The sequence below is a fragment of the Melanerpes formicivorus genome, unplaced genomic scaffold (assembly GCF_026170545.1).
Source record: "Melanerpes formicivorus ecotype bairdi unplaced genomic scaffold, bMelFor1.0.p_v2 SCAF_231, whole genome shotgun sequence".
In the NCBI taxonomy this organism is placed as follows: Eukaryota; Metazoa; Chordata; class Aves; order Piciformes; family Picidae; genus Melanerpes; species Melanerpes formicivorus.
In genome coordinates, this window is record NW_027142583.1 from 180531 (window position 1) to 203513 (window position 22983).

The 22983-nt window shown below is 53.9% G+C and overlaps 1 protein-coding gene across 2 annotated transcripts; it reads right to left on the reverse strand.

The window, feature by feature from the left end:
* Positions 1-286: 286 nt before the first annotated feature.
* On the reverse strand, positions 287-19856 carry LOC137458182 (gastrula zinc finger protein XlCGF26.1-like). 2 transcript variants are annotated; one of them, XM_068169868.1, is made up of 3 exons: positions 19737-19856; positions 2232-2321; positions 287-1622 (listed from the first exon to the last, which is right to left on the reverse strand). In XM_068169868.1, exon 3 carries the CDS (start codon positions 1617-1619, stop codon positions 480-482), a length of 1140 nt encoding a protein of 379 aa, XP_068025969.1. In that variant the 5' UTR covers positions 1620-1622; positions 2232-2321; positions 19737-19856; the 3' UTR covers positions 287-479. The 2 variants fall into 2 exon arrangements, 1 of the variants encoding a protein (XP_068025969.1); XR_010991595.1 differs by lacking the exons at positions 287-1622; positions 2232-2321 and adding an exon at positions 6323-9625.
* Between the last annotated feature and the right edge of the window lie 3127 nt (positions 19857-22983).

The window sequence follows — 22983 nt, forward strand, 5'->3', positions numbered from 1 at the left end:
GTAGTGCATCAGACCCTTAATGGGAAGGTTGTGAGTTCAAGCCTGCAGTGGGTAGTAGTGTCCTCCCTACTCTAGTCACGAGGTCTGTGGTGACAGGTTGGACTTGATGATCTTTGAGGTCCCTTCCAACCTTAGGAATACTGAATACTGAAATAAAAGCAAACAGACAGGATTTGGGTAACTTTTAGGTTTTATTGACACAATTGGTCAATGGACAGAGGATTTCTTACCCCAGGGAGACACAAAGCATTGGGGAAGAACCAGACAGACCCTGGCAAAGCCCTGCCCAGCTCCACTGGGAGCTCCAGCTGTGCTGACTCAGCACTGTAATTGTTCTCATTAGTAATAATTGGTGTTCAGAAGGGCAAGAGGTGTTTGTTGCTGCTGGTGTCCCCAGTCCCTGAGAAGTGCAAAGGAAAAAGGGATGATTTTGGTGCTGGAAAGGCCCTCTCAGAGGGGTCAGGATTACCCAATCGATTCTAGGTGGTTTTATGCCTCCCCTCCAGTGCAGGCAGCTCTCTGGTGTGGGTGCAGTGGTGCTTCTTGAGGGAACCCCTCCGGGTGAAGCACTTCCCGCAGTCAGCACAGGTGAACGGTTTCTCACCGGTGTGGGTGCGGCGGTGGCAACTGAGATTTTGCCTATAGCTAAAGCTCTTCCCACAGTGAGCACAGGTGAAAGGTTTCTCACCAGTATGAGTGCGGCGGTGATGAAAGAGATTGTCCCTGCGGTTGAAGCTCTTGCCACAGTCAGAACAGGTGAAAGACTTCTCACCCGTGTGGGTTTGGTGGTGGTGAATGAGAGTGCTCCTATGGCTGAAGGCCTTGCCGCACTCAGCACAACTGAATGATTTCTCACCAGTGTGCACAGGACGGTGCTGTGTTAGGTGAGACTTCCGGGTGAAGCTCTTGCCGCAGTCAGCACAGCTGTACGGCTTCTCACCACTGTGGATGAGTTGGTGCTGGATGAATTCATTGCTCCTGGTGAAGCTCTTGCCACATGCAGCACAGGGGAACAGATGCTCTCCAGTGTGGATGCGGCGATGGATGGTGAGAGTGGAGACGGTCTTGAACCTCTTGCCGCAGTCCCTGCAGGGCAAGGACTTCTCAGTGATGTGCACACTGAGGTGCTGAGCGAGAGAAGACTTGTGAGTGAAGGTCTTGCCACACTCTGAGCTGTATGGCCTCTGAGTGGTGTGGGTGCAGCAATGCTGGATATGCTCAGAGCTCTTGCTGAACCTCTTGCCACAGTCACCACAGATGAAGTGCCGGGGACCAGGGTAGGGGCAGTGGTGCTTCACCTGCTCTGAGCCAGGTGGGAAGCTCTGCCCACACTCAGGGCACTGATTCAGCTGCCTGGGTGGCACAGAGGGACCTGCTCTGGCTTTATCCTCCTCTGCAAATTCCTTTTCCTCCACTTCCTGGTCACATTCATCTTCATGGTTATCCTCCTCTCCATACTCATCGTCATCATAGTCATCATTCTCCTCAGCATTACCATCCTCCCTCTTGTCCTCTTTCTCCTCCTTCTCTCCCTTCAGGCTGAACTTTGGCTGCTCCAACTTGATCTCTGGGTGCTGCTTCTCCTCCCAGCTTTTGTCTGGGTCCTTCTGTGAGGCCATACTCTGGCAGGAACGGGTTACAGCAGTGAGATTTGGAACATGGAAGCACCTGAGCCCAGGATCAGAAAACCTCAGATCCTGCCTGGGTCATGACACTCCCTGACTCCCAACACCCAGCTGGAGGAAAGAATGCAGAGGGGACCTCAAACTTACAGTTTCTGCCACAGTGTGGGCTCAGACCTCTAATACCTGTACTGAGACCCCAGGTTCCTGTGATCAGTGCCCTGAGGTACCCTGGGACTTACAAGTGGTCTTCTCCCACTCTCCTCGAGCCTGGTGGCATTGGCAGGGTGGTTCCTGGCCCAGGCCCTGTCCTTTGATCTCTCCTGGCTCAGGCAATGGAGGCAGCAGCACTGAACAATGAAAGACCAAACCACCTCCAACGTTATCCCACCACCCTCCACGTCCCAAGCCCAAACATCACCTCCTGCCACACACCTGATCCCCACAAGCCTGGGGAGTTTCCAAACTCTAACACCTGATGTGCCTCAGAGCCCCTGGAGCAGTGAAATGTGGTGGGTAGGAGGAGGTGCAGGAGGCTGGAAGGTGCCCTGGAACTCTAGGATTCTGGGGGGCTGGGGTCCTGCCGTTGCCCCATTCTGGATTTCTTACCTGCTGGGCTGATCCAAGGGGCAGATCTGCAAACTCTGCTCTTCCACAGCACACAGGGGCAGGGATGATGGTGAGAGAGGGACACAACTCCTGCCACAGAGAAGCAAAGGGCTCAGAGGGGAGCACTGACCTGCAAGGGATGGCTCAGCACTGCCCAGGACCAGGCAGCACAGCTCAGCCTTGCTGGGGGCAGCTCCCAAGCCCAGCAGCACAGCCACAGCACACAGCCAGGACTGATCAAGATGGGAGGCCTCAACAAGTGCAGACTCAGCTCCTTGCCCAGCACACAGCCCCCAGCACACAGCTGCAGGCCAGCACCACAACACAGCTGCCTCCACACAGCCTCTCCCAGGCCTTGCCTAAAGCTTTCTCCCATTGGCTGCCCAGGCCTCTGCTGCCTGCAGCTGCATTTGACAGCAGATCATGCTCTGGCCACAGCTCTTGTCCCTGGCCCTGCCCCCAACACCCCCACTCTGTGCTCAGCTCTGCCCTGAACACACCTCTCTGCTGGCCACTCCCCAAGAGCAGATCACAGCAGCCCTCAGGACACACACAAAGGGAGCTTCATGATCTCTGGAGGTACAGCAAAGGGGGAAGGGACTTGGGCAGCTTCTTGCTAAACCTCTTCAGCCCTCACTGGGATGCTGGAGGAGTCTCTGGCTCCTGCCCAAACCTCACACCTCCAGCACCCTTCACACGCCTGCAGCCTGAAGAGACTCACTGGAAAGGGTTTGGCTTCCTTCTCTCCCTGACCATTTCTCTCAGCTTGCTCTTTGCAGTTCCCTGGAGCTGCCACTCCACATCCCCAAGAGAAAATGAGGTTGGATGGGAGGGCACAGTGCTCATGGGCTGCTGTTCATCTCCCAGCTGACACAGGCAGAGCTGCAGCACAATTCACTCCTTTCAGCTCCTCAAATGCTGCCAGATTCTGCCATTCCCTGCACACACATTTGCCACCTGGGCCCTGGATCCTCTCCCCTTTTTGGGGGGACAAGGCCTAATTCCTGCCTGACCATTCCCAGGCCCTTCCCTCATTCCCAGCCCATCCATGGCCCTGCTGCCTTGGCTGTCCCATGGCCCTGTGTCCCCCACCTCCACTGCTACTGCAGCTGAGGCTGAGGAAGCATCTAAGGAACTGGGCTGGAAGCAGCAGCACAAGAATGGAAGGGGCCTGAGACTAAAGGCTGGGATCAGCTGGAGGGCTGAAAGAACAGCACCTAGCCAAGGGGGGGTTACAGATGAGAGCTGGGGAGGGACCATGCAGACAACTCATGCAGCAGCTATGGCTGGGCTGTGTGGCTAGGAGCCCTGAGGGCCTACTTGGGCTGTGCTGGATGTCAGGAGCGGTCAGGGGACTGTCCTGAGCCAGGCAGGGTTTGGGGCTTGGAGCTTCTGGGGTCAGCTGCTGCCAGCACCATTGGAGGTAGGAGCCAGGCAGAGCCACACAGCTGCTGAACTAAGCCCTCCCACCCCCTGCAGCCTTCACCCTCCATCTCTCCATCCATTGCTCCAGCTCCACTCACTTGCTGCCCTCTCAGAGTCCCCAGGGTCCTACAACGTCACCCGGGCTGATCTACACAGCCAGCAGGGCCCAACAGAAGCCCCTGGACATGAGATGATGGAGGAGAATCCCTGTGGTGGGTGGAAGGCACTGAGATGTCTTACACCAGAGAGTAGAGACCTCCAGAAGGGACAGCAGAGTCCAGAGGGACACCACAAAGTGTGTTGTTGGGGTTTGTTTTGAGTAAGAGGGGACATGGGTCCCAGGAACACCTGTGCAATTCAGGCCTTGAAGAATTCTCTGTTGATAATATAGTGGCAGAGTAGGAGATGTGAGAAAGTGCTGATTGCTTGGTATGCTGAAACCCAGCTGCCCCTGAGATGGGAGGCAAGCAAGATAAGGAGGAGGCGAGATCTGGGAAAGAGAGCAATTAGGCCGGATAGAAGAATTCCACAGAGTTGTGAAAACAATGATGTAACCTTTTAGAGAGCAACCAATAGTATGTTGCCAAGTGGGCATAATTATAGCAAACTGTATATAAGATGTGTCTGATGCTCAATAAAGTGGAATCCGCTGATCAAATTGGTCGAATAAGCGGCCCCCTTCTTGCAGTAAGTGGCGCTCGAACACGGGACCCTAATGAAGACAAACGTTAGCGTTTAAGAAGTTCTTCGGGACGTTGGGAGATTCGTAGTAAGCCGGGAGGCAAGAAGACGGCCGGCCCGGGATAGCAGTACCGGAGGCTGCAAGAAAAGGGAAGACAGCCTTGAAGCCGAAGACGCTGTAGAGCCGGAAACTGCTTAAACGAGGACTGTGCGCACAGGTATTAATGTTTAAATACGGTTATGGATAGGCAGGCAGCGTATGATTTATTTATATGCTTTTTAGAAAAGCGACAGTGTAAGTTAAATTTTACAAAGGAGTTGGTGCCGCTGTTAAGCTATGCAGAAGAGTTAGGATATTTTAAGGACCCAAATGAGGTGTTTGAAAAATTGCAGTGGAAAAAGTCTGGACAAGACTTGTGGCTGCATGGCTTAGATGATGAAAAACGAGCAAAGGAGTGTGGAAAATGGTGGAAGATGGTTATGACAGCATTGGATCAGCATCGTGCTGAGCAAATGGCAGCTTATCAAGCCAGGGTACGATTAGATTGTACGGACCCAAATGGAGCAAGTGTTACACATGCTGGGTTGCCTTTGTCAGAAGAGGTTCAGGATTATTTAAGAAAGGAGAAGGCTGTGTGTGTAAAAGGGTTAGGTGGCAGAGTCGAATTACAATCTGTAACACAGGACTCTGCTGAGGAGCCTTCCCCGTCTCTCTTAGCTGAGCAAATTGTACAGGAGAAGAAAGTAGGTGAGGGAGAGGAGACAAACAGGGCGGTAGATCCTGGAGGTGGCGTTAAAGATCATGCAAGAAAGCACACAGAGTATTGGCGAAAGGTTGCAGAGCACTTAAACGCCGAAGGAGATCAGGAAGGGTTTAGCCGGCTGGCTGTTTCACATCAAGCTTTTCCAGTGATGTACACACAGGTCCCTGGGGAGCAGAATGTTGTCCAGGCTGATGTAACCCAATTGCCATGGAAATTGTTATCTCAATTACGACAGACTGCGAGTCAGTTTGGGATTCAATCTGAGCCAGCTAGACAGATGATTGATTTTATTTACATGAACTATAATATGTTACCTACAGATTCTCATAATGTTATGAAGCTGATCCTAACAGCATCTCAATTTATGACATTTTTGAATGAGTGGGAACACCTAGCTAGACAATCAGCTGGAGTACAAAGACAGCAAAACGACCCACTATTTGATGTAACAGTAGATCAGTTGTGTGGAACGGGACAGTATGAGAGACCAGAGTTACAGGCACTTTTACAGCCGCCTGTTTTGCAAGCATCAGCCCAGATAGTAAGGAGGGCTTTTGACAAGCAGAAGGATGGAAATGCAAATCCTCACTATATGGGAATTAAGCAAGGTAGACAGGAACCTCTTGGTGAATTTGTGGATAAGTTGCTTGCCGCACTTAGAGCAGCAAGCGTAGGAGAAGGTTTCCGAGAGGCAATTTTAAGGCAGTGTTTAATGCAGAATGGGAACCAGCAGACGCAGCAGCTTATTACATCAGCAGATCCTAGATGGACGGTAGCCGAATTGTTGCAGAGGGCTCAGGACTTGCCAAGCAATCCGATGGCCATGTTGACGGAGGTGATTGGTAAGGGATTACCAAAACAGGCTGAGGCGTTGTCAATGACAATGACAAAACAGTTTGAGCATAGTCAGCAGGTTATGGCAGCCTTAGTACCTTTGCGCACAGACTCGAAAGGGCAAGGCCGACCCTATAAGCAGTCATCAGACGAAATACAGTGTCATCGTTGTGGCAAAATGGGACATGTGCGGAGAAAATGTAAAATTCGCTCCGTGTGGTGCCAGAAATGCCAGTCCGACAATCACAACACGGTGGTCTGTCGGAGATCGGGAAACTCCCAGCGGAGCGCGAAAGGCCGCCGCGCTATGACACAAATGGTGACCGGCTCTGAGGGAGGCAACAACAGCAGCCACAGCTCCGACCAGCCACAGGAGGGAGCCTCGGCTTGGACCTGGCGACCGCAGTAGATGTGACACTAACCAGCAAAGAGCCGCAAAGAGTGGCAACAGGGGTTTTTGGACCTATCATGATTAATGGACAACCGTGTGGGTGTTTATTGATTGGAAGATCGTCAGCCTCTATGGCTGGAATTATTGTATTAACAGGACTGATTGATGCAGACTTTACTGGAGAGATTCAGATTATGATACAGACAATATTTCCGCCTCTTGTTGTCCCATCACAAAGTAAAATAGCACAATTGATTCCATTGCCCCACCTGGCAGCAGGATTGCAGCCCTATAATCGCCAGAGTAGAGGAGATGGGGGTTTTGGATCCTCCACGGCTCCTTTGACTCTTTTCACCGCAGCTATGGACGAAAGGACACAGATAAAAGCACAAGTTGCTTACGGTGACGAAACAATACGTCTTATGGCACTGATGGACACGGGAGCTGATGTGTCGGTAATATCACATTCTTGTTGGCCATCTATGTGGCCTACAACTACTGCAACGGCCTCATTGGCAGGTGTTGGAGGTGTAAAAGTAGCAGCAACTTCGCCCCCATTACGGGTGACTTGTGATGGGACAACAATGACTGTGGTTTGTTCTGTTTTGCCCTTGCCCTCACCTGTACAAATGCTGCTGGGCAGAGATATTTTGGGTCAACTAGGTGCTGTCTTAACGACAAAAAAACGTACAGTAGCGGTCACTGCATGGACTTTCCCGATTGCATTACAATGGCATAATGACAATGCCGTATGGATCGAGCAATGGCCGCTTAAGGAGGAAAGTCTTCGAGCTGCCCACCAGTTGGTTAAAAAACAATTACAACAAGGGCATTTAAAGTGTTCCACTAGCCCATGGAACACTCCTATTTTTGTGATCAAGAAAAAATCTGGGAAATACCGGCTTTTACATGACTTACGAGCCATCAATAAACAAATATGGGCCATGGGCGCTTTACAACCCGGTTTACCATGTGCATCCATGTTACCAGCCACTTGGAGTTTATTGGTGATTGATTTAAAGGACTGTTTTTTCACCATTAAGTTACACCCACAGGATACTTGTCGATTTGCTTTCACCTTACCATCGATCAATCGACAGGCACCAGCAGCACGATATGAATGGCTGGTGTTACCACAAGGAATGAAAAATCCGCCGACCCTGTGTCAATTATATGTTGCAGCGGCATTACAACCATTGCGCACAGCATGGCCTGACACAATCATATATCACTATATGGACGATATTTTGTTATGTCAGCAACAACAGTTTAGTACCCAACAAATGCAACAACTGCAACAAAGTCTAGAAGCTATGGGCCTATTTATAGCCACAGAAAAGATTCAAAAGACAATGCCTATCAAATATTTAGGGCGGACAATTACGGAACAACAGATTAGCCCACAAAAGTTGCAATTGCACACAGAATTTAAAAAATTAAATGACATACAAAAATTTATGGGAGATATCCAGTGGTTGAGACCTGTGACAGGCATTACTAATGACATGTTGGAACCCTTAAAGCCCTTATTGAAAGGTATTGACCCTGCACAACCGGTTGTGGTATCGACTGATCAACATGATGCAATCCAACAAATTGTTCAACATATTACTAAAGGTTGTGTATCCCGCCGTGATCCTGATGTACCCATAGATGTTACTATACTTCTGGGACGACAACACTTAGTGGGTGCTCTCACTCAAGATTTAAAGAAAACGGGGGAGAGTACTAGGGTTTTGGAATGGATATTTCCGCCTCTGCAACCAAAGAGAACAATACAACAAAAAATTTTAATTTTAGCGGATCTGACAAAGACATGTTGTCTCAGATTGTGTAGCATCTCTGGTTGTGAACCAAGTACCATTTATGTCCCTCTGAAAAAGGAGGACTTAGAATGATTTTTGGGAAACTGTGATGACCTGGCAGCGGCTTGTCTTGCCAATGGAGCAGACATTGTGGCAGAACCACTGAAAAACAAGGTGTTGAACTGGATGTGTAATTATGAATGGATACAGAAACCAAAATTTAGGGAACAGCCAATTAAAAATGCATTAACAGTATTTACAGATGCTGGCAAGAAGTCGATGACAGCGGTAGCAACATGGGAAGAAGAAGGCACATGGAGACAGCAAGTGCTGCCTGCGGAGAAGGGTGACTCTCTACAGACTCTAGAGCTTAAGGCTGTGGTTTGGGTGTTGCAAAACTGGATAAAGCAGCCTGTTAATGTGGTTTCGGACTCGATGTATGTTGTGGGGCTTGTTGCGAGAATTGAGGACTCGACAATCAAAAGAGTTGCCAATGAGAGACTGTGGGAACTGTTATTGGAATTAAGAAGGGTCGTTAAGTTGAGGGCTGAAGAGTATAGCATCATACATATTCGAAGCCATAAGTTTACCCACGGTTTAGGAGAGGGGAATCCAAGAGCAGATAGACTGGTATCTGTGACAGCACCAGTACCAAGATTTATTAGAGCCCGAGAGTCACATGGAATGTTTCATCAGAATGTGAAAGGTTTGGTGAGAGGTTTTCAAATACCTTATGCTGAGGCTAAAGCTATTGTGCAAGCATGTCCAATTTGTAGTCACATAAATAGAGGACTGGGTCTTGGTGTAGGAGTAAATCCCAGAGGTTTGACAAGCAATGAAATATGGCAAATGGATGTTACTCATGTACCTGAATTTGGCAGGCAGAGGTATGTACATGTAACCATAGATACCTTTAGCCATATGATGTGGGCTTCAGCACTAACAGGAGAAAAAGCAAAGGATGTTAGAAAACATCTGATAGCATGTTTTGCCATAATGGGAGTTCCACAAACCATTAAGACAGATAATGGGCCGGCATATGTTAGTAAGAGTTTACAGGAATTTATGCAGTTATGGGACATCAAGCACATTACAGGGATTCCCCATTCTCCAACGGGACAGGCAGTGATAGAAAGAGCAAATCAGACATTAAAACAGTATTTACAAAAGCACAAGGAAGGAGAACCCTCTTCTTGGGTAAATAGGGTGTTGTTTGTGTTGAATCATCTGTGTATCTTTGGATCTGAGGACATACCACCAGTAGTAAAACACCAGCAGCAAGGGGGTTTAAGGTCTATACAGATGAAAGTACTTTATAGGGACCAACAAACAGGGCAGTGGTTAGGACCCGTAGATGTGTTGTTTATTGGTAGAGGTTATTTTTGTGTGTCCACAGCAGAAGGACCTCGTTGGATCCCGAGTCGGTGGATAAGACCAGCCCCAGTAACGGCAGACAATACGATAACGCCCAGTGACGGTAGACAATACAACGACCTGAAAGATGAAGAGGGCAATCATTGTGCTGATAATGGAACTGATAGGATGTGCTGCGATTTATGATATAAATCCTAGAACTAACATGTGGGTGACCTGAGCCAATATGACAGGACAATCAGAGTTTTGTCTATCACTACAGTCAGCTGGGGATCCTTTTAGGACATGCTTAATAGGAATGCCAGGATATGTTAAGAATCAATTTGCAGCATATTCTACAGGGGTTTGTCTAAAGGCTGATAAGGAATCTGAATGTACAGCGAAATTAGTACAAGGCTTAAATACCGCATTGTCTTGGCCCCCTCAAGAGTTGGAGTTATTAGGAGCAATGAAAGTTAAAAATGAGTCTCAGACGTGTGTGTATTTTGGGGGGTTTTATGAGCAACGCAAAAAATTGGAGGGCCAAGCTAATCTGTATTTAACCGCGTTTGGTAATGTACAATCAAGGGATCAGTTTAATCAGATGTTGCAGCAAGCTACAAGCAAGGCTTTTGCACAATATGTTAAATCATTATCAAGTAAAGGCTGGATGGACTTGACACCCAAAGAGTTAGCAGACTAAAATGCTATTGGGGATTTTTGTGGGTTTAGTCAAAGTAAACCACTAGGAGCATATGGGATTAATGGCAAACAGTCCTTATGGAACAACAATACGGCAAAGGCATTACCACCAGGCATATTTTTGATATGTGGAGCACGAGCTTGGCAGGGAGTTCCTGCTAACATATTTGGGGGACCATGTTACTTAGGCCGTTTGACCTTAATGGCTCCGAGCTATCGGCAATGGTTGAACGTTAGCCAAGAAAAACGGACAAAAAGAAGCTTAAAAACCTTAGGTAAAAATTGTAAGGATGAAGTGGAATTATGGTCCAAGCCAGCAAACGCGTTTGCATCGATATTAGCACCAGGAGTTGCTGCTGCGCAAGCATTAAGACAGATAGAAAAATTAGCTTGTTGGTCTGTCAAGCAAGCCAACGTCACGAATATTGTATTGCAGGAATTACTGATGGACCCAGATAGCATGAGGCATGCATTATTGCAAAATAGAGCAGCTATAGATTTTTTGCTTTTAGCCCAAGGGCATGGTTACGAAGATGTAGAAGGTATGTGTTGCTTTAATTTGTCGGATCATAGTTTGTCAATCCATAAGGAAATAGATTGGTTAAAAGAACATACCAAAAAGATCAAACAAGATGATAATATAATTGATATGTGGTTAAAGGCATTATTGGGTTCTTGGGCGGGTATATTCCTGCCGATTATTAAGGAAGCTGTTAGAATATTGATTATTGTGGTAATTGTTATTATTGTTGTTAAGATTGTTTATAATTGTATTATGAATAGGATTAATAAGTTATCAGGAAGCTTTGTAGTTGTTAAAGAAAACGGGGGAATTATTGTGGAGAAATGGATCGCTCAGAAAGGTCTCGATACAGCAACAGACTTCTCAGAACATGACCTGCAGAAGCATCGAACCCGTGCTCAGACTACCAGAGACTTGATTGAACTAGTGTAACCCTGAAAGCTGAGAATAACCCTTGAGTTGTTTACGACCCTGAGAGCTCTGGAGAGCCCCGAAGAACTGATAAGCAGAAACTTGTGATCAGCTGTGTCAGGATGTGTAAACTGCAAGAGGAGGAGTCGACGCCAGTTATGTGCCAGTAAGATAATGGCTAGTAGGCATAATTAGCTGAAGTTGTACTTAAGCTTGTCTGACGCTCTAATAAGCAAGAGAGAGAGAGAGTATCCCGTAGCAAAAGAAAAAAAAAAAAAAAAAAAAAAAAAGGGGGAGTTTTTAATGGTACCAATAAAAGAATTACTAGGATGAGCAAAAAACATTATTGTGGGTAATTTTTAGATTGAGCAAAGCAATGAAGCTCTTTTGCTCTTGCTGATTGCCTGCAAGTTTTCTGTCTGTGAAGCTAGAGCCTGGCCAGATCTACCTTTACAGATTAAAGAAATCTTGCTACCCTTAAACAAATTATGATTTTTGACCATCCTAGAGAAAATAAAGATGCAACATAACAGGTAATAATGAATTGATTGAACTTTTTCAGACGTGTCTGATAGGGATACCCAGTCTTAATGTAAATATGTTTGTTAATTATAGTAGTAAGTTTTAAGGTTCTTAAGTATTATTGTACTCATTTTGATTATTGTTAAACTTGTTTATAATTGTATTATGCAAAGAGTTCAAAGAATAACTTCCAAGGCCTTACTTGCACAAAAGAAAAACGGGGGAATTGTTGTTGGGGTTTGTTTTGAGTAAGAGGGGACATGGGTCCCAGGAACACCTGTGCAATTCAGGCCTTGAAGAATTCTCTGTTGATAATATAGTGGCAGAGTAGGAGATGTGAGAAAGTGCTGATTGCTTGGCATGCTGAAACCCAGCTGCCCCTGAGATGGGAGGCAAGCAAGATAAGGAGGAGGCGAGATCTGGGAAAGAGAGCAATTAGGCCGGATAGAAGAATTCCACAGAGTTGTGAAAACAATGATGTAACCCTTTAGAGAGCAACCAATAGTATGTTGCCAAGTGGGCATAATTATAGCAAACTGTATATAAGATGTGTCTGATGCTCAATAAAGTTGGAATCCGCTGATCAAATTGGTCGAATAAGCGGCCCCCTTCTTGCAGTAAAAGTGTCATCTATCTTAGCTCATTCCCACAAGGCCTGCACCCACTCTCTACAAAGGAACAGCACAGGCTCTCCAACCTCCTTTGCCCTTCCTCTCTGCTCCCAGCAACATCTTCTGGGATCTCTCTCTGCAGAGGAGCTTTGAGGCCTTGGCAATGATGCCAGCTGCGGCCTGCAGCAGCCTGGCTCACCTGGGAGCTGCCTACCAGACTGTAACTGCAGCTCTTGGGTATGGGGGGAGGAGGGGCAGAGAGGCATGGGGGAGGGGGAAGGCATTTGGGGCCTGGGGTTCTGGCCTGCTTTGGTGGAGCTCTGGAGGAAGCTTTGGCCTAGGGAGGTTGCTTGGCTCCCGTGGCCCAGGCGCACTATGGATTGTTGTGGATTTGATGCTTTGCACTGTAGGATGCAGCTCTGAACAGCACAGCCATGGAAACTGCCCAATTCTGTCCAACCCTCTGGGCATAGCTTGGCATCAACTCCTTTCACAAGGCTCAAAGAGAGCCTCTCTGCTTCCTGAAACCTAAGACAATGCCCTGTAGAACAAGTTGGAGGAGCTCAAGGGGATGAGCTGCAGAGGGGGCCCAGGGCAACCTCCTGAGCTTCAACAAGAGCAAGGGCAGGGTCCTGCCCCTGGCCTGGCACAATCCTCACAATCAGGACAGGCTGGGGGAGAAGGGGATAGGAAGCAGCCCTGCAGAAAAGGACTGGGGGCTGCTGCTGGACAAGAAGCTGGACAGGAACAGACAGCGGGAGCCTGCAGCCCACAAGGCCAAGGGCAGCCTGGGCTGCACCAAAAGCAGCAGGGCCACAGATGGACAGAGGCCATCCTGGCACTTGGCTCTGCTCTGCTGAGACTTCACCTGCAGCACTGCAGCCAGCTCTGGAGCCCTCAACACAGGAAGGACATGGACCTGATGGAGAGGGCCCAGAGGAGGGAAACAAAAATGATCAGGGGCTTGGAGCAGCTCTACTACCAGGACAGGCTGAGGGAGCTGGGGGTGATCAGCCTGGAGAGGAGAAGAGAAGGCTCTGGGGAGTGTTAAGAGTGACCTTCTGGTACCTGAAGGGGGCTACAAGAAGGCTGCAGAGAGACTGTTTGCAAAGCCTGCAGGGACAGCACCAGAGGCAATGGCTTCAAACTAGAGCAGAGCAGATTGAGATTGGAGGTGAGGAACAAGTTCTGCACCAGGAGGCTGCTGGAACACTGCAACAGGTTGCCCAGGGAGGGGCTTGAGGTCCCAGCCCTGCAGAGGTTCAAGGTGAGGCTGGACAGGGCTCTGGGCAACCTGAGCTAGTGCAGGATGTCCCTGCTGACTGCAGAGGGGCTTGGACTGCAGCACCTTTGCAGCTCCCTGCCAACCCAAACTACTCCAGGATTCTAGGAGTCTAAGTGCAGCTTCCAGGGAGAGGAGGAAAAAGATGAGGCAGAGGAGGACAAGGAAGAGGACAAGGAGGAGGAGAACCAAAATCCTTTCCTAACTCCTCCAAACCTCTGCCAAATTCCTGGAAAGCTCTTCCAGCTCTGCAGAGTTCATTCTGAAGAGAGCTGAGGGAGTTGCTAGGCTCAGGGATGTCTTGCACACTCTGCACAAATGCTCCAGAAGCTTTCCAAGTGCCCTCAAAACCAGCAGCACAGCTCTGCTGCCACACAATGCCAGGCTGCAAGGGACCCCAAGGCTCAGCTGCTCCAACCTTGCCAGCTGACACTGGACTGGAAAGGAGCTGGCCCAGCCCCCTGCCAAGCTGAGCCTTCCAACTCTGCCCTGCAGGGGAATCCACCACTGCCCTGGGGAGATGATTCCAATGGCTGACTGGCAGGGAAAAGCTTTTGCCTCTGCAGGGCACTGTGCCACTTCAGCTCAACTCTTGCAGCAGCTCTTTGAGATCTGCCTTTGGAGCACCACAAACTCTGAAGCACTGCAGTGCAAAGCAGCTCAGCTTCAACTTCCAACTGGCTGAACTCTCTCATTTTAAATTCAAGGCAGGGGCCAAGCTCACACCCAGCTGAGTAGCTCACACCCAGCTCCTAAACTCAGAACCACTTCCCAAGCTCAGAACCACATCCTAATCTCAGAGCCAGCCCCCAAGCTCAGGCTGAGATCAACAGTGCAGAACCAGATCCCAAGCTCAGATGCAGCCCCCAGGCTCAGAACAACATTGCAAGGTCAGAAGTAGCCCTCAAGATCCAATCCAGCCTCCAAGCTCAGACTCAGATCAAAATGCAGACCCAGATCCCAAGCTCAGACACAGCTACCAACCTCAAGAAAATCGCTCAGAAGCAGCACCCAAGCTCAGACCCACCTCCAAAGTTCACAGCCAGCCCCCAAGCTCACAAGCAGATGAGAAGTGCAGAACCAGATCCCAAGCTCAGATGCAGCTACCAAGCTAAAGAACCAGCAAATAATGTCAGAGCCAGACCCCAAGCTCTAGAACCAGATCCCAAGCTCAAACCCAGAAGTGCAGAACCAGCTCCCAAGCTCAGAGTCAGATCAAAGGTGCAGAGCCAGCCCCTAAGCTCAGAGAGAGATCAAAAGTGCAGAACCAGATCCCAAGCTCAAGAATCAGAACCATTTCCCAAGTTCAGACCCAGCTCCCATGTTCAGAAGCAGCTCCAAAGCTCAGACCAAGCCCTCAAGCTCAGACTCAGATGCCACATTCAGAAGTAGCTCCCAAGCTCAGGCCCAGCCCCAAGCTCACAGACAGATCAGAAGTGCAGAACCAGACCCAAAGCTCAGATGCAGACAGCAAGCTCAAGAATCAGCCACTAAGCTCGGAGCCAGCCCCCAGGCCTGCAGCCAGATCCCAATGCAGACCCAGATCCCAAGCTCAGATGCAGCTCCCAAGCTAAGAACCAGCAAACAACCTCAAACCCAGGCCCCAGGCTCAGAGCCAGTTTCACAACTTTGCTTATTTCAGGTTCCCTTCATTGCACTTCTGCTAAGTGTCCAAATTGAAACACTCAGAGAATGCTTTGCCCTGGAGGGGACCCCAAAGATCAGACAGCTCCAACCCCCTGCCATGCCCACACTCACCTTCCACCACACCAGGCTGCTCAAGCCCTCATCCAACCTCACCCTCAGCACCTCCAGGGAGGGGGCAGCCAGCACCTCCCTGGCCAACCTGCTCCAGGCTCTCACCACCCCCACTCCAAACTATTTCCTCCCAAGCTCCACTCCAAATCTGCCCTCCTCAACCTTCAATCCACTCCCCCTCAGCCCATCACTCCCAGCCCCTCACAAAAGTCCCTCCCCAGCTCTCCTGCAGCCCCCAGCAGCTGCCACAAGGCTGCTCCAACCTCTCCCCACAGCCTTCTCCTCTCCACCCTCCACAGAGACAACTCTCACAGCCAACCCCCACAGGGGAGATGCCACAGCCCTCCCACCACCCCCATGGCCTCCTACACACCCCCTCCAACAGCTCAACCTCCTGCCCCTCTTGGGGGCACCACAGCTGCACACAGCACTCCAGCTGGCAGCACACAATGCTGCCAGCACAAAATGCTGCCAGCACAAAAACCATTGCAGCAAAAGCCTCAACCTGTGCTCAGCTGCCAAACCAAAGGGACCTCAACTTGGCCACAAGAGAAAGGACCAAACTGAGCCAAGACACTGATCCAACACCCAAGGCTGCACAAAACAACCAGCAACAGCTTCCAGCAACAGCACACCTGCAGCTGGGCTGCAAAGCTCTGCAGAAGAAAACCACTCCAGAAGGGCTCCAGGGCCCCAGGGATTGCAAAGCCCAGGCTCTCACTCTCCTCCTGCACAAGGAAAGCTTCACTTGCCCACAAGAAGCCAAACACTTCCCCATACCAATCCATCCACACCACTTGACTTTCAACCTCCTTCAAGCCCTTGCCTGGCAGCACCACTTCCTCAGCCCACAGCTCCAGCAACACCACAAGGCCTTGAAGGCTCTCCTGCACTCCACACCTCTCAGACACACCCATACCCCTTGGCCACCCACAACCCAACAAGCTTTCTGCTCACCACTTCTCTTCCCAAGCCTCACCTCCCTTGGGCCCTCTCAGCACACCACCAACTAACCCCAAAAGGCTCCAGCTGACAGCACTGCTTGCAAGAATCCCAGGCACTTCCAAGGGCAGACTATGAGCCCAGAGGCAAAACCCAAACCTTTCCCCTCTCCACAGGACTCTCTCCCATTTCCCATTCTTCCCAGCACCTCCAGCACCTAAGAGGCATTTGCTCTGGGGCAGCTTCCTCACACAGCCACACAATTGCCTGGCCTGCAAAAGACCTCTCTCAGCACTCAGGCCAACTGCCAGCCCCAACACCACCAGGGACACCAAACCATGGCCCCATGGCCACACCTTGCTGCAACACCTCCAGCCATGGCCCCTCCACTGCCTCCCTGGGCAGCCTCTGCCAGGCCCTGACCACTCTGGCACCAAACTCATTCCTCCTCCTCTCCAACCTAAGCCTCCCCTGCCACAATTTCAGGACACTTCCTCTCCTACCACCTGAGACTAGGCACAAGAGCCCAACCCCCACCTCACTGCAACCTCCTTGCAGGGAGCTCTAGAAGCCAAGAGGTCTCCCCTCAGCCTCCTCTTCTCCACACTAAACACTCACAGCTCCCTCACCTGCTCCTCTCAGCCCTGCTCTCCAGACCCTTCCCCACCTTTCTTGCCCTTCTCTGCACCTGCTCCAGACCCTCAAAGTCCGTGGAGTCAGGGGCCAAAACTGACCCCAGCATTCCAGGGGTGGCCTCCCCAGGGCCCAGGACAGGAGGACAATCCCTGCCCTGGCCCTGCTGGACACAGCACTGCTGAGACTTGCAGAGCACTGCAATTGCTTTGCTCACTTGCAGCAATCATTTCCTTCCCTTCCCAGCTCATTGCACAGCAAAGAGTAGCAAGGGAATTGCTTTGTCTTCTGCTGAAGCTCCTCCAAGGAAGCTGCAGGACTTCTCACCACCAAAACCATCAAGAACAGGCTGCCCCCAGCCCAAGCCAAACCTTTCAGTCCAAGTCAATGCACTTCCTCAGCCACAAGCAGACACTCAACAGCTCAGCCTCATTTGGTTGCCTGCCAGCAAGCATTTCCCCAGAGGCAGAGCAGCTGCAGCACAGCAGTCTGCTTCTGACCATGCTTCCTGCCAGCACAGCTGACAAAAGCTCTGCACAGCTCTCAGCCTGCAGCCACACAGCAAAAGCTCCTCCTGCCCTGAGCCTTCCTGTGCTCAGGAGGCCTGCAGAGAAACTGAGAACCACTCTGCAACCCTCCAGGGAAAATTTGTGCCTCAAGAGATTGCAGAGCACAGAGGCCTTGGAGGGGTGCTCTGGGCAGGGGGGCTGTGGGTTTGGGGTGATTCTGACACCTCCTTAACCACTCTGCCCAGCTCTGCAGAAGGCCCAGCACCAGGGGCAGGCATTGTGCTGCCAGCCCAAGGGCTGAGGCAGGAGCACCCCTGGCAGCTGACCCAGCACAGTCAGATGCAGGCACTGGCAGTCTGGTGGGGGATAAAGCCCTGAACCCCCCAAACAGCCTCCCCCAACTACCTGTGCGATCCCAGGCAGCCCATGCTGCACCCTGCCACAAGCAGGAGGAGCCCAAAATGCCCCCAGGGAAACCAAAACAGCAGACTGAGAGCTAAAATGCCTCCCTGGCACCCTCAGTTACCTCCCTGCACCCCAAAGCTCTCCCAAAGGAACCAACAAGGGTCCCCAACACCCAGGCAGCAGGAAAGGACTCCCCCACCCCCAAGGGACCCAGCACTGGGGGGTGTGGGGGGGGTGTAGAGGGATTCTGGGGGGCTGGGCCCATGGCAGTGCCATTTGGGACCCTGCCTGACCTGGGGGCAAAGAAGACTTGGGGGGCAGCAACATTTGGGGACCCTCCTGTTCTTCCCTCCCCACTCCAGCTGGGCACTCCTCCAGTGCCACCCAAGCTGGGGACCCCACTTCCCTGGGGGTACCCCCCCCACCTCCTGGCCTCTTCTCACCAGTAGCCTTTCTCTCCAAATGGGGGCTCCTGCCCAGGAGGCCACCCCAGCCCCAAGCCCTGGGCTCACAGACAAGGCCAGGCCAGGCTCTGAGGTGCTCTATGGCCAAGCTAAGCTGAGTCCAGCACCAAGCCACTGCTGGACCCCCCTGGACTCTTCCTTGGACCCCCCCAGCAAGGGCAGCGCTCAAGGAGGTGTCCTGCAGCTTGTGCACGGATGAGAGCAGCTGAGGAGAGAGGGGAGAAGGCAAAGAGAGGGCAGAGAATGACCAGCAGAGAGCTCAGCACCACCCCAGGCTCCCATCCAGGCTGCCAAGGCGCTGCTGGGCACCCACCGGGCTTAGCTGGGGGCAGGGCACCACTGCCAGCTGCAAGTAGCCAAAGGGGCAAGCTGGGCACACTGGGCACAGAGGCTTAGCTTCCTGAGGGCAGGGATAAAAGGCAGAGCCCAGCTGGGGGACACAGAGAGGCCTGCAGAGAGATGGACACAGCCCTGTGCCCGAGGGCAGGCAGAGGAACCCCTGGCACAAGGGCACAGCAGAGCCCCACAGGAAGGGGCTGGGGGGCACAGAGGCCTTGGATGCCACCACCCCCCAGCACAGCCAAACCGCCCCACAGCTGACACCAGCCCCAGGCGCTCCCAAGCTCAGGCTCAGCACAGCACCCACGCCTGACACCCCCACGGCACCCAGCACACAGCCTGCCCACAGCTCCCCCCCGCGCCTGGCCCTCAGCCCAGCCGCTGCCCTTCAGCACAGCAGCCGCCCGGCACCTGCCAGCACAAAGCCTCCAAACCCCCAGGGCTCCCCCACACACCCCCACAGCAGCCTCTGCTGCAAGCCACACCCCACGCTCACCACCACCTCTCCTGCACACAGCAGCCCCCCACAGCGCCGCTGCCACCTCAGCTCTGCTGCCAGCCCAGCCCCCAGCACAGGGACACAGGGCCAGGGACAGCCCCTGCAGCCCACCAATGGCTCCGCCTGCAACACAGCAGCAGCCAAAAGGGGCCTGCAGCTGCCCCCACCAGGGGGAGGCAGCAGCACAGCACCACAAGGAACCCCCAAACACACCCACCCCGACCCAGCCCCACACACAGCTCCACACAACCGCACCCACCCCCTCGCACCACCCCACCACTCCCCACTCCAAGCCTCACCACCCCGACCCACACCACACCCACACACAGCCTCCCCCACCACCAACAACTCCTACCACCAAACCCACACAGCCCCACGGGCTCCTCACCAGCCCCTCACACGCCCCTCTCGGACCCCAAGCCCCCACCCAACCTCACACACGCCCCCACAACTCCACAGCCCCCAACAACCACCCCCCACAGCCCCACCCACACCAGCCCCACACCTCACCGAGCCCTCCTCAAGCCCAGCTCCACGACACAGCCCTCAGCCGCACCGCATCCCAATGCCAACCCCATGAGCCGCTCCCCCAAGCCCCAAGGGATCCCCACCCCAGTAGCCCCCACTCTGCCCCGCGCCTGCTCACACCTACCCCACAGCCCAGGCCAAAGGGGCGCACAGCAGCAGGAAGAGGAAGGACGAAGAGCTCGGAGTAGAGGCAGCTGCCGACTGCCGTCCCCTGCAGCCTCCTGGCAGCCTGGGCGAGCAGAGAGCGATGCAATGGAGGCCCCGAACCGCCCACGTTGCAGCCCAGCCCAGGCGGGGGCTGGGGCCGCAGAGGAAGCCCCGCCCACGGCCGGGCAGCCTTAGCCAATCAGAGGCGGCGGGAGCGCGGCAGCTCCTCCCCCTGGGCGCTGCCGAGGCCCAGCCAGGAGCTGCCCCTGCCGGCCGCGGCCGCCATTGTTGCTGCCCCGTGGGGAGCGGCAGCGGGGCCGGAGCGCGGGAGAAGTGCCGGAGGTGCTGGCGGGCGAGCGGCAGCTGCCGGCTGGTGAGCTGCGGCGGGGCGGGAGGGGCTGGGGGGGCCGGGGAGCGCTGAGGGCGGCGGCAGCGCAGCGGGGAAGGCTCTGGCTGCGTGGGGCTGCCGGGGGCGTGTGTGGAGTTGGGGGTCGGGAGGGGCGCGGGGGGCAGGGGGCTCCGTGGGGCTGGGGCAGGCTTGGGGAGTGAGAGGAATTGTTCTGTTTGGCTTGGGCCAGGGGCAGGGGGGTGCCGGCGGTGCTGGGGGCCGCGGGGTTGGCTCCTGAAGCTCTTGGCTGTTTGCAGTCTGTGCTGTGCAGGATGTGCATTGGGACAGCAATGGGGGGGGGCGGTGAGGTGTCAGAGAGCGGCCGGGAGGGACGGGGTCCAGAGTGCAACTCTCATCCCAGCCCTGCTGCCCGCACTCAGCACCAGGCGGGGCTGGCACTGGCACTGGGGGGTGGAGCACAGCCCTGGGAGGAGAGGCTGAGGGAGCTCTGGGGTTGCTGAGCTTGGAGAAGAGGAGGCTCAGGGCAGACCTCATTGCTGTCTACAACTCCCTGAAGGGAGGCTGTAGCCAGGTGGGGGTTGGTCTCTTCTCCCAGGCAAGCAGCACCAGAACAAGAGGGCACAGTCTCAAGCTGTGCCAGGGGAGGTTTAGGCTTGGTTTTAGGAAGAAGTTCTTCATAGAGAGAGAGATTGGCCATGGGAATGTGCTGCCCAGGGAGGTGGTGGAGTCTCCATCCCTGGAGGTGCTTAGGAAGAGCCTGGATGAGGCACTTGGTGCCATGGTTTAGTTGATCAGATGGTGTTGGGTGAGAGGTTGGACTTGATGATCTCAAAGGGTTCTTCCAACCTGGTTTATCGTATCCCTCTCCCCCTCCTCTCCCCCTCCTCTCCCCCTCCTCTCCCCCTCCTCTCCCCCTCCTCTCCCCCTCCTCTCCCCCCTCCTCTCCCCCTCCTCTCCCCCTCCTCTCCCCCTCCTCTCCCCCTCCTCTCCCCCTCCTCTCCCCCTCCTCTCCCCCTCCTCTCCCCCTCCTCTCCCCCTCCTCTCCCCCTCCTCTCCCCCTCCTCTCCCCCTCCTCTCCCCCTCCTCTCCCCCTCCTCTCCCCCTCCTCTCCCCCTCCTCTCCCCCTCCTCTCCCCCTCCTCTCCCCCTCCTCTCCCCCTCCTCTCCCCCTCCTCTCCCCCTCCTCTCCCCCTCCTCTCCCCCTCCTCTCCCCCTCCTCTCCCCCTCCTCTCCCCCTCCTCTCCCCCTCCTCTCCCCCTCCTCTCCCCCTCCTCTCCCCCTCCTCTCCCCCTCCTCTCCCCCTCCTCTCCCCCTCCTCTCCCCCTCCTCTCCCCCTCCTCTCCCCCTCCTCTCCCCCTCCTCTCCCCCTCCTCTCCCCCTCCTCTCCCCCTCCTCTCCCCCTCCTCTCCCCCTCCTCTCCCCCTCCTCTCCCCCTCCTCTCCCCCTCCTCTCCCCCTCCTCTCCCCCTCCTCTCCCCCTCCTCTCCCCCTCCTCTCCCCCTCCTCTCCCCCTCCTCTCCCCCTCCTCTCCCCCTCCTCTCCCCCTCCTCTCCCCCTCCTCTCCCCCTCCTCTCCCCCTCCTCTCCCCCTCCTCTCCCCCTCCTCTCCCCCTCCTCTCCCCCTCCTCTCCCCCTCCTCTCCCCCTCCTCTCCCCCTCCTCTCCCCCTCCTCTCCCCCTCCTCTCCCCCTCCTCTCCCCCTCCTCTCCCCCTCCTCTCCCCCTCCTCTCCCCCTCCTCTCCCCCTCCTCTCCCCCTCCTCTCCCCCTCCTCTCCCCCTCCTCTCCCCCTCCTCTCCCCCTCCTCTCCCCCTCCTCTCCCCCTCCTCTCCCCCTCCTCTCCCCCTCCTCTCCCCCTCCTCTCCCCCTCCTCTCCCCCTCCTCTCCCCCTCCTCTCCCCCTCCAACCAGGAGAGCCAACAGCTGCCACCTGCCCCAGGGAGAGGTGAGGGAGCAGAGGGGAGGAGCTGGCTCTGCATTCTGCTTCCAGGGCAGCTGCAGGGATTATGGGATGGCAGAACAATTCACCATGTCCTGTGACCACCCTCTGGCCACTGCCCAGCCCCTTGCTGCTCTCTGGCACTGCTGGAGGAATCTTTTCTATGGTCCTCAGCCCACAGCAAAATACTACTGACCAAAGGACCTCCTCAGCTCTGGCACAGTGCCAGGGTCAGGGCATGGCTGACCTGCACCTGAAAGGTCTTCTCCAGCCACAGGCACTCTGTGATTCTTACTCCTTTAGGCTGGGAAGGGCCAGGCCTGGAAAAACATCCAGCTGGCTGTCAAGAAGGTGGTGCCAGGCTCTCTGTAATGGTGTCCTGGGACAGGACAAGGGGCAATAGATGCAAGCTGGGACACAGCAAGCTCCACCTCACCATGAGGAGAAACTTCTTGGCTGGAAGGGTGCTGGAGCCCTGCAGCAGGCTGCCCAGAGAGGCCCTGCAGTGCCCCTTGCCGGAGAGCTTCCAGAGCCATCCGGATGTGTTCCTGTGGGACCTGCCCCAGGGGATCCTGCTCTGGCAGGGGGATTGAACCTCCTCTCCAGAGGTCCTTTCCAGCCCCTACCATCCCAGCAGTCTATGATGCAATGACCCCAAGCTGTCTGACACCAAGCTGTGTGGTGCAGCAGACAGCTGGAGGGAAGGGAGGCCATCCAGAGGGACCTGGACAGGCTGGAGAGGTGGGCACAAGCCAACCTCAGGAGGTTCAACAAGACCAAGGGCAGGGTCCTGCATCTGGGTCGAGGCAATCCCAGGCACAAATCCAGGCTGGGCAGGGACTGGCTGGAAAGCAGCCCTGAGGAGAGAGACTTGGGGGTGCTGGGGGAGGAGAAGCTCACCAGGAGCTCTCAGTGTGCACTTGCAGCCCGCAAAGCCAATCAG

Coding starts and splice junctions, on each gene's coding strand:
- LOC137458182 (XM_068169868.1), bottom strand. CDS start 1,619: ATGGCCTCACAGAAGGACCCAGACAAAAGCTGGGAGGAGAAGCAGCAC.